General features: G+C 39.6%; 1 protein-coding gene and 1 long non-coding RNA gene across 3 annotated transcripts; both read right to left on the bottom strand.

The window, feature by feature from the left end:
- Window positions 1-212: 212 nt before the first annotated feature.
- On the bottom strand, window positions 213-7,690 carry LOC120744450. 2 transcript variants are annotated; one of them, XR_005698368.1, is made up of 2 exons: window positions 6,940-7,690; window positions 213-2,143 (listed from the first exon to the last, which is right to left on the bottom strand). It is a non-coding gene; the product is annotated as an uncharacterized LOC120744450 (long non-coding RNA). The 2 variants fall into 2 exon arrangements; XR_005698369.1 differs by lacking the exon at window positions 6,940-7,690 and adding an exon at window positions 2,682-3,237.
- Window positions 7,691-9,291: 1,601 nt separating this feature from the next.
- Window positions 9,292-10,227, bottom strand: LOC120744451 (general transcription factor II-I repeat domain-containing protein 2A-like). The gene has a single exon (XM_040048866.1). It carries the CDS (start codon window positions 10,203-10,205, stop codon window positions 9,618-9,620), a length of 588 nt encoding a protein of 195 aa, XP_039904800.1. The 5' UTR covers window positions 10,206-10,227; the 3' UTR covers window positions 9,292-9,617.
- Between the last annotated feature and the right edge of the window lie 1,479 nt (window positions 10,228-11,706).

Genomic DNA, 11,706 nt, shown 5'->3' with positions numbered 1-11,706 from the left:
TGGGTTAAATATGCAACAACCAACATAAAAAAATTTGGTTCATTTCAAAAGAAATTCACACGGTGACCAAGTAAAGTAACCGTAGTAAAGGAGACAACATCCCGTTGATGGTGGGATTATTTGAAAGATTTGCTTTAGTCACGTCACCAAATGCAGTTGAACCACCCGTGGATCCATGTTTGACCATTCTACCACTCTGAGCTCTGCTTTTGAATCATTTTATTATTATCATCATTCATTTATTCATTCTTTGGAGGGGGGCTATTTCCTAATGCCGCCCTAATAAGCTGATGTTCAAGGGGAAATATAACAGAAACTCTTTCAGTGTTATTCATTAATAAATTAACAGATAAACTGTGAAGAAGAAAAAAACTGAGATTTAAAGGAGAGAGTGAGAACTTGATCATCCATCCTCATAATACATGTTTATCAGTATCTGCTGTGACCATACTGCAGTAATAACTACAAGTCTACATTTCTGTGACTGTTGATCAATCACAGCAGGAATCTGAGCTCATCTCTGCACACAGAGCAGCTTCAGCTCTGGGATAAACTGCTCGCTTCACGTCCTTCTCAGCTCACAGACACTCATCCTGATATTTTCCTTTAACATTTGATGGTATAATTCATCTGAGTTTACACTTTATCTGCATAAATACAGAAAAACAGAGCCAAACACCAGAAACCATCAGTTTCACCATGTAGAATATATTGTTGTTTCCTTGCTTTTAATTCAGAGAAAAACTCTGATTTTGATTTTCTCTGTTCTCTTTGCCACAGCCCATCCCAGCAGCAGCTGAAGCAGCTGACTGTCACAACACTGAATAACACTTTAGGAGGAATTTCAGAGGTCAGTAAAGCTCCAGGTTCAACATCAGTTAATTAATCATAGTTCATCATAAATGTTAACCTGGCTGGCATACATGTTAATGTTATCCATGTAAATATTAGCAGTTAGCTGAGGCCACAAGAAGAAGAGGCCCTAGAAGAACAATGGATGATAAGATTAGATTTTCAAGACTAGGCAGAGACGTGTTTTCCTTTACTGTCTCTTACAGAGGAGGGAGCAGATACCAGACGAGGTCACGGAGGTACGGGGAGGATTCGCAGCAGACAGCAAGACTGCCACGTCCATGCGAGAGAGCGATGGCTACGATAATCTCTGTTTTTGTCTCCCTATATAATGTTGTACAGCCCATTTGAGGGTTATCCTCTCTGTGAACCAGATGCTTGATTTCACACAGAGGTCCACAGCGCTGTGTAAACTTGTAATTTCAACTGCCAAAGCAAATTAAATCTTTTTAAATGTAAAAAAGCAAACCCAAACACAGATAACTAGAAGGGTTGCATCAGGAAGCATCAAACACATGGATCTATCTACTGCTGCAACCCCTGTGGAAATAAGGGAGCCTCCCAAAGTACCTTTAGCCCATAGCCACATTAGCAGTCTGCTAAGCTAGAATTAAGGTAGCTGTTAGCTGCTATGGCTAATAAAACAGCAATGCAACAAACGTTATGGTTGTCCTGTTAGTATGTAACATTATCATAGATGGAGTTAATTTAACAGGAAAACAGTTCTTTATGTTTCTCTCACAGAACCTGGTTGATCAGCATCAATGACACAGAAACAGGATCAGCCTACATCACCAACTCAATTTGATCAGTTATGGAACAATTTACCTCGACAGGCTCCTTCACTCGCTGCTTTTAAACCTCCTTTAAAACACACTTTTACTCCCTGACCTTTGACCCAGTGTGACATGTTGACTCACTACCTCAGACAGCTTAAAATAGTCTTTTTGTTTTTTGGTGCTGCCTAAAAGAACCGTGAAATATCTGTCCTATATACAGTTATGTTCATATATTTTTGTGCTACATCAGGAAACTCAAAAACATAGTTTGTAATATTTTAATCCTTATTTTTAAAACTGTTTTTGTCATTTTTATTCTCCCATTGCATCAAAAATCATTATTTACACTGAATAAATGAGTCAGCAGCTCTCTTACATTGTTGCTGCAGGTTCATTACTGAACATTGGAGGGTTTCCTTTGGACCGGTCACTCCTCACAGACACACAGCTGGATGCTGCAGATCCTGCTCCATCCTCTTCCTCCATCTTCTTGATGTCAGGGTGGAGTTAGTCTGAGAGGCAAACACACACACTCAGAGGTGCTGTTGTACTGGAAGCATCACACTGACGGGTTTCTAAAGTTCTCATTGATAATTTCATGGAGTTTCTGTGGTAAACACTGTCCTGTGATGTATGTGTTATGGTGAGGGTCATGAGGGCTAACCAGCCCCACTCCTTACTCCTCATATTTCAGCCTGAAGCACAATAACAGCCTAAACCTAACCAGGAGGCTGTAACCTCAAAGGGACTTCATGGTTAGAAATAAAGGTTCAATGAAATGAAGCAGATCATAAAGACATGAGTTCCAACTTTAAAAGAAGCATCCACACGATGACGGCACAGCAGAGGAGCACTTTCTCTAACACACTGATTCAGTTCCACTGACACAAGGACACACACAGGAAGACACACACACACAAGCCTTTATAAGAAACAACACAATCATCTGCGCTTGACTTGTCAATCCAAGTCCTTAGCCCATGAGCCCGCGGTATCAGACCACAGATATTCCCTTACTTTGAAAAAATAAAGCCAGTTTTCAGAACAGACCTGATGTTTATGCTACAGCCTGTTTACCAATATAATCAATATCTGCCCACTGAATACATTGCAAAGTATTCACTGGGCAGCACGTAGTATGTAGATCATTGAAGGAAGAAAGTAATGAATTTGTGCACAAAGCAGATGAAACAGTGTGTGTGACTGTGTCTGACGTCACTGTGTGTGAGCCACAGAGAGCTGTGAAAGACAAACATCCAAACTCAGCCTGCAGTTCTGTTCTGTGATTCTACATTTGACTATCCATTGAGTTTGGTGTGTACTTCTGCTTAGTTCAGATGCAGGAGGTAGAGCTGGTCACCTACTGATTGGAAGGTTGATGGTTCGATCCCAGGCTCCTCCAACCTGTGTGTCAAGTATCTTAGGCAAGATACTAACCCCAACTTGCTCTCTGATGGATCCATCGGAGTGTGAATGCACTTAGAAAACACTGAGTGTAGATAAAGTTCTTGTGAGAATGGGTGTGATTGGGTGAATGTGACATGTTTTATAGAACGCTTTGAGTACTCCGGGAGAGTAGAAAAGCGCTATATAAGAATCAGTCCATTTACCATGAAACACCCGGCGACGTATAGCATTTTGTAAAAGCCGAGAAATGCACTGTATTTGATAGCTTGCTGCGAGACCTCACACCGAGCACATCTACTGCTGGTGTGGTGCCTGTTATCAGACCCGGAGTTAGCAACATCCCCCAAGAACACGAAGAGGAGAGTCCTGGCCCCTAGCCCTGCCAGTGTTGCAGAAATGATGACGGATGATGATGGCAGCAGCAGCCGTTCTTCTCTGGGTGAGTAGCTTAATGTTGTTCGTGTGTAATTTACATTGAGTAGGCTAACCACGTTATTACATTAATGTAAGGTGAACAAGCAAACACCGTCGTAGTTACATGCGGCTGTCTTCTTGTTTGATAGAGTGATACCATATATGTCCTATAGCTGCAGAAAAAGCTAACATTGTTATCTTTTTCCAAAAAAAACAACTAAACATGAGAGGTTTTAGGACAACATTTGTGTTCTCCATTCTTTAAGCACTGATTCGAGCACCGATTAAGCACAGGCACCGTTTCAAAAGTACCGGTTGGGCACCGGTATCGGATAAAACCTAAACGATACCCATCCCTACTCCTAACATATGGGGCGCCGTTTGTAAAGTGAAACATGCTGAAATTAACGGCAACATTTTTCCACATTTAGCTCAAAACAAGTCATTTTTTACAACATTTAGTAAAATACTTGTAACTTTTCATATTTAAAACAGAATTTTAAATGTTAAATCTAAATGTTAAATGTTAAATCTAAATATTATATTTAAATCTAAATCTAAATGTTAAATCTAAATGTTATATTTAAATCTAAATGTTAAATGTTAAATCTAAATATTATATTTAAATCTAAATGTTAAATGTTAAATCTAAATATTATATTTAAATCTAAATCTAAATGTTAAATCTAAATGTTAAATGTTAAATCTAAATATTATATTTAAATCTAAATGTTAAATGTTAAATCTAAATATTATATTTAAATCTAAATCTAAATGTTAAATCTAAATATTATATTTAAATCTAAATCTAAATGTTAAATCTAAATATTATATTTAAATCTAAATCTAAATGTTAAATCTAAATGTTAAATGTTAAATCTAAATATTATATTTAAATCTAAATCTAAATGTTAAATCTAAATGTTAAATGTTAAATCTAAATATTATATTTAAATCTAAATGTTAAATGTTAAATCTAAATATTATATTTAAATCTAAATCTAAATGTTAAATCTAAATATTATATTTAAATCTAAATCTAAATGTTAAATCTAAATGCTAAATGTTAAATGTTAAATCTAAATGTTTAGGCTAACATGCAAATTTATTGCACGGATCAGCGGAAATACCAAAATAAAAGCTTTCTGAAAACCTCCGCTGCAAAAGTGTGCTGGTAGTGGTCAGACACGTTCTCACTCCCAAAGCGTAATAATTTTCGCTAGGTGACAAATTGTCAACATTTTATGCTTTCGGGTACCCAACACGTTCCTAAATTATGGCAACGGAAAAAAGAGAGCACGTGAGAACCGTTTGGACTCAATCTACACGTTCGTTCATTTTCTAAAAATCGCTTTGGAAAACACTATTTTACGTCATTTAACTGCTAGTAAAGGTTAGGGATAAGGTTATAGTTAGATAAGGTTAGGTTTAGGGCTGGAACACATGGCTGGAATGTCATTCCACTGGAATTCAGCCATAACCCGACAATGAGAAAGCACGTCCGGCGATTTAGCTGAAAACATCGGAAGATCCGTTTTGTCGGCCATCCAAAGGTTTAGCAGTAGTGCACTCTTAGCAGCTGCAGTCTCCACTTCACAATCGCTGCAGCACATGTCCAGCGATTTTGCTGGACATGCTCGTAGGCAAGAAGTGAAGCAGCACATGGCGGGGAGAAGCGAGGAAGAGAACAGACACAATTTTGCACCGGAGGTTTTCGGGAAGCTTTTATTTTGGTATTTCCGTTGATCCGTACAATACATTTGCATATTAGCCTAAACATTTAGGTTTAACATTTAACATTTAGCATTTAGATTTAACATTTAACATTTAGATTTAACATTTAACATTTAGATTTAAATATAATATTTAGATTTAACATTTAACATTTAGATTTAACATTTAAAATTTAGATTTAACATTTAACATTTAGATTTAAATATAATATTTAGATTTAATATTTAACATTTAGATTTAATATTTAACATTTGATGAAAAATTACAAATATTTTACTAAATGTTGTAAAAATTTACTCGAAAAAATATGTTTTTGTAAGGTTTTGAGCTAAATGTGGAAAAATGTTGCCGTTAATTTCAGCATGTTTCACTTTACAAACGGCGCCCCATACTAACATGCCTCCTTCCTCCTCTTCCTTTTCTTTCAGCCATCAATAGCATGACAGTCTTATGATCCACGCATTTTATTTGGTAAAGCTTTAGTTCAGAAGGCCCTTACTAATGCAACACTCCCCATTTACCCAGGCTGGCACTTGGAGTACACTGGCTTGTGGCCCCTTGTGCCAGCATTAGTGCTTTCCTCCTTTCTGCTGCTCACAATTCACCGATCACACTTTGACTATTACCATTAAAACAAGAGTCAGAAAATTTAGCAACAGAGCTACGATCCTTTAAATGTTAAAGTTTCATGATTCACGTGTGGATGTTGCATAAGAAAAGCATGATGTATAAAGTATAAGTGTTTCTGACCAGTTGTTCATGTTCCTTCATTTTTCCCTGAAATCTATCAAATACTGTCCAACAGACTGATGGCACAGCAGTGCAGAGGCTGCAGAACCTGCGTCTGAAGCCTCTGGTTTAAAATTGTTCAAATAAATAATCCAGCTATAGTTGTCAGTATTTCCACTGCTGCACAGGAAATAACTTTATTATAAAATAAATAATAATAAATAAACTTTATTTTTCAAACACAAGTTTTACACAACTTGTACGTTCACACAAGCACTTTTTCCATGTTTCTAAGTGCTTCCTGTCTAACATTCACACTGTAATGGATGCATCGGAGAGCAACATGGGGTTAGTATCTTACCCAAGGACACCATGCAGACTGACATTAAACCACCAACCTTCTGGTTAGCAGGTGACCTGCTCGACCACCTGAGTTACAGCCACCTCATCAAAGTGACCAATCACATTAGAATCCTGTCCTGCTTTAGGCTCCGCCTCCAAACCATCCAAAGCGGGTTTATTTGCACCATGTATGCAGGTAAACTCAAACATCCATTCAGCTGCTTCAGAAGGAAAATGTCAGCTTGTGGTTTCAATCACAGGAAACTCACAGGTTAGAGTCCAGCCAGAGGGCTGCTGTTGTTTATCTGTAAAGTCTTTACATTTACAGAAATAAATAATTATGTGGACACATCTGGATCATCAGCAAACATGAAACCAGGTGACCACCAGGACCAAGCTGACTGCTGACACAGAGTTCATACTCTAACTGCTAGCTGCTCTGCTAGCTAAGTTAACTGATGTTAAAGGTCAGAGTAAAGAAATGACGTGATGCTGCTGGGAGTGACACCACAGACTAGCAGCATTTAGTTACTCAGCATATAATGCAGTTAATCTGAAATCTCTTTTTCTCTCTGAAACAAAGTGACAGCAGACTGAGTCAAAGACAGAAACCTTATTTAAACACCAAATATTCACCGGCTTCACTTCCTGATCCAGGATTCAAAGAGGACGTTGCACTTACTCAGCTTCTTCCCATGAACGTCTTCACTCTGCAGCTCTGCTGTCTGGACCAGGTCTGTGTAGAAACAGAGACAATCTTCTGCTTCATCAGTCCTCTGTGTCTGCAGGCTGAAGTCACATTAAACACTTCACACCAGCAAAGAGTCTGAAGCTCAAAGGTCAAAGGTCAGCTGCTGCACCTTGTGTGATATTGTTTGATCAATAATTAACCTGCAGCAGGTTTCTGCTCCAACTCCAACACACTGAACAACCCTGAGAACAAATCAGATGATGTGGGTGTGTCTGCAAGCTTCAATAGTATTAAACACCTCACACCAGCAATGAGTCTGAAGCTCGCAGGTCAAAGGTCAAAGGTCAGCTGCCACACTGTATATAACATTTCAACATGTATACAACCTGACTGTGGGTGTGTGTGCAGCCATAAACAGTTTAAACATTAAACACTGAACCATAAAAGAAGCTTAAGCTGCAGCTCACAGGTCAAAGCTCAGCTGCTGCACCCAGTTATGACTTTACATAAATCATCATGTTTTCCCTCTCAGCACTTGGGCTGTTTTGACTCAGCTACACTATGGCAAATGGCCAATGGTTCCACAGCTGTTCTTGTTCACAGCATCATCCAGTTAGAGAGGAAACTGTATAATGCAATGATGATGTTCCAGCGTCATGCTGCAGTTGTTGCTCCTCCTCCACATGCTTACCTGCCACAGTTTAACTCCGCCTCTTAAACAGTCATGTCACCTGATCTGCATGTTTTGTTGTACGATGACGTCATCTTGACGTTGACGAGGAGGACGAGAAAAACTAGTTTTGTCCTGCAGATGGCGATCTTGCACCGTGTTCGGAGAGCCGACACTTTGATGGTGCTGGTCTACTCAGCTTACTTTTAGCCTGGGTTGGACTCTATATGAGCTGCTTCCACTCTGGTTTTCATTGTTAAATACACTTGTTTGATTTCACGTGTAAAAGTTGGAAAATAAATATTAAATCATTTGTTGGTACATTTTTTTGAGGGTCAAATATTTTGCTTCATTTGAGGAATGAACTGTTAAGGTGGAGAAATGAATCAGGTTAAAATAGCGATCCTTTAAATCACTGAAGCTGTATAGTGTAATTTAACATGTTGATAATGGTTGTAGTGGGCTTGTAATGTAAATGTGGTCTGATTAAATGTGACATTGATGGTGACGCTGCATAAACCCTGGTAAAGCAGTTCTATTAGTGGGTCTGTGTGATCAGCATCAGTGGGTGAAGGTGAGGCCTTGACTAGTAGAACGTCATGTTGGTGTATGACAACACATGAGCCAACATCAGACTCTGAGCGCTACGATGCTAAAGATCAGAAGATCCAGTGTGACATCATGCGTTACCCGGCAACAGCAGCCCTCAGCCCATCTGACTTTATTGGAGGATATTTACCCCAGCAACACTGTTTAGTTTGATATGACGGATTAACAACATGCTGTGATATCCAGTTCATCTGTAATAGATACTGGATCTAATCAGTCAGCAGATATTTGATCTTCTTATTTATAACTACACTAGAAACAAATACAACTGTGTTGGTGATTCATGCAAACTTGCATATCAGCCTTTTAAGGTTTAGTAGTATTGAGAACAAAGAGGTTGTGTTAGGGCTGAAAACCCCGACTTGTTCTCCTTTGCAGGTCATCAAATGCACCACAGAAGTTTGTATTTGCACAAGCCTGTATATCAGGGGTCCCCAAACTTTTTCCAGTGAGGGCCACATAACTTTTTCCTTCTCTGATGGGGGGCCAGGGTCAGTTTGTAACAGAAAAATTGTGACGATCGCAGGTTTGCCGAAATGTAAACATTTATTGTTTTCCAGAAAGCCACACATAACCAAATATTAATAACCCTTTCTGAGATCAAATAACCCTCTCTGGGTTCTGAACAGAAAAAAATTAACTTAGGAAATACTTAATAACACTATTTATGACATCAATAAATAATCCAATAACCCTCTCTGGGTTCTTCACAGAAAGAAAGTTTCTGTTGTGCCGTGCACAATCTTACGCTTCAGTTGTCAGAGCAGAATCTCTTAAATGACTCATATGAGCAGTCTCTCAAAGTTCTTGTGTTCTTTCCTTATAATCCAGTTTTGTAGGTTCCAGTAGGGTAGCCTAGTAGACACCACTGTTTGCTCTCTCTCACCAACTTCCCTCTGAAAACCACAAAGCAAGCAGGCTGAGGAACCGAACTAAGTGATACAGCACCTACACAGCACAAAACATTTTCACAAGCTTTTTTCAATGGTTGTGGAGATGGATTTTATCCCAGTAGATTTTATTATGATTATATTTGTTTATACTCAGAATAACTCATTCAAGTCACAAAAGTGAGCTTACCTATGTACTGTATGTTCATCAGTGTGAACTGTGGGCCTACATCTGGCCGGTGAGAAGTCACAGCCAGTCTCAAACACTGATGCAGATGTTCATCTGTCAATCTTGATCTCATCGGAGTTTTCATGAGTTTCATGCGTGAAAAGGTTTGCTCGCAGATATACGTGCTGCCAAAAAGTGTGGACATCTTCATTGCGTGTTTTTTTATGTTAGGGTACGTGTCATTTGGGAGGGCAGCATAGAAGTCAAGGAGACTGTTGGGCTTGAATGCGTCTTTCAGAACATCAGAGTTCTGTAACTCGGCCAGCTCAAACTAATAAAAAGGCTGGGCTTCATCGATGTCGGCAACAAAGGGGTTTTGGAAAAGACGGATTTCTTTTGCATGAACATGTAGTTGACGGAATCGCACACTGAACTCCGCCTTCAGCATTTCCAGTGCTTCCACACACTTTTCAGCTGGGAACAGGACCGCTGGGTTCTCTGCAGAAAGGTTTTGGGTAGCAGGGAGATGGGTGAAGTTGTGCTTTTTCACTTGTTCCAAAAAACGCCTCAAAACTCTGCCGCGGCTCAACCATCGGACCTCTGTGTAGTACAGCACATCTCCGTACGCAGATTCCAGTTCAGACAGGAATTGTTGGAACTGCCTGTGTTTAAGTCCATTTGCTCTGATGAAGTTTATGCATGATACCACAGCCTTCATGACAGAATCCCACTTCAACACTTTGCAGCAAAGCGCTTGCTGGTGAATTATGCAGTGGACTTGTAGAGGGGCGGTGAGACCCCGTTCTTCCATCTCGCGGTTCATGCGTCCTATTAGGCCCCGAGATGTGCCCACCATACAAGGAGCCCCGTCAGTCGTGATGCTAGCAAGCTTTGCCCGGTCCAGATCCAACTCTTCCATTGTTTGGAAGAGTTTGCGCTAACTCCACGAATAAAAATAAGAAGCTGCGCTGTGTCCTGCACGTCCGTGCTCTCATCCAGTGCTAATGAAAAAAAGTCAAATTCTTTCATCTTTTGCTGCAGCTGGGCATATACATTACCCCCTTATTTCTTCCACGTGTCTGGTGATTGTGCTCGCTGATAGACTCACAGCATTAAAGACATCTTTCTTATCGGGACACACCTCCTCCACAACAACATTCAAACATTTCTTGACAAACTCTCCCTCAGTGAAAGGTTTACCATAGCTTGCTATCAGTTGAGCAACACGAAAGCTGGCCCGAACTGATGACTGGTTCAGCTGCGTTTGGCGTACAAATGCAGTCTGCTGAGCTAACAGTCCACTTTTTAGCTTTGAGATTTTGTCTGTTCGCATTTGGCCTTGCAAGCTATCATACTTGTCTTTGTGACAGCATTCATAATGTCGGCGCAGATTGTATTCTTTGAATACCGCCACCGTCTCTTGACAGATGAGACAAACAGCCTTTTCTTTGCATTGAACAAAAAAACAATCGTGTGTCCATTGCAGATTAAATACCCTGCATTCTGAATCAATTTTTCTCTTACCTAACCTTTTTGCCATTATTCCGTTCTGGGAGGGGGGGGGGTGTCACGTTCACGTTCTGGGCAAAGTCAGGTTGTAGTAGCAAAAAATTTTTTTTAGTGTGGTTCACAATTCAAATCAAATGAGCTTTATTAACATGAGGAAACATTTCCAGAGATTCAGTCGGGCAGGCCCACTACACCCCAGTGTTCTGTGGGTGCATTAGTGTCGATCATGTGGCCAGACTGAAAAAATAATAATGCATCTCTAATATTGTTCAGGGGGCCGGGTCAAATGTGGAGGCGAGCCGTATCCGTCCTGCGGGCCGTAGTTTGGGGACCACTGTTGTATATGTTTGATGGCTTTATTATTCTCTGTTCAAAGACAATAAATGTGGAAAATGTCTGATGTAGTATCAGCTTCATTTAAAAATGACTGCAAACATTTAGAGAACATGTGCTGCTGTTTGTCCTACATTTCCAACACTGAATGAACCCTGAAAACGTGATGGCCGGTGGCATATTGGAGTTCACATGAAATATAGGCTGTATGAAGACTGGAAAATAGAGATGATAAAAATATGCAGCCAAACATTTGCGGACATGGATAAACTATCTGATCCAAAAAGCAAGAAGTGACACAGCTAGAAAATGAAAGTGTGTAACAGCTGAAGTCAAATGTAATGCAGAGTTGAATCTGCACTTGGATCATCTGTGAAAGGTCCACATGTAGGGATTCAAATCAAATCAAATCAAATCAAATCACTTTTATTGTCACATCACATGTGCAGGTACATTGGTACAGTACATGTGAGTGAAATTCTTGTGTGCGAGCTTCACAAGCAACAGAGTTGTGCAAAATACAATAACGTAAACAAGCAAAATACAAGAATGGCTACATCTGAAACTAATAAATATAT

Source organism: Simochromis diagramma, unplaced genomic scaffold (genome assembly GCF_900408965.1).
Source record: "Simochromis diagramma unplaced genomic scaffold, fSimDia1.1 OVJJ01000188.1, whole genome shotgun sequence".
Lineage (NCBI taxonomy): Eukaryota > Metazoa > Chordata > Actinopteri > Cichliformes > Cichlidae > Simochromis > Simochromis diagramma.
Note: the sequence above shows the minus strand (reverse complement) of the source record. Positions and strands in the feature narration are given on the sequence as shown.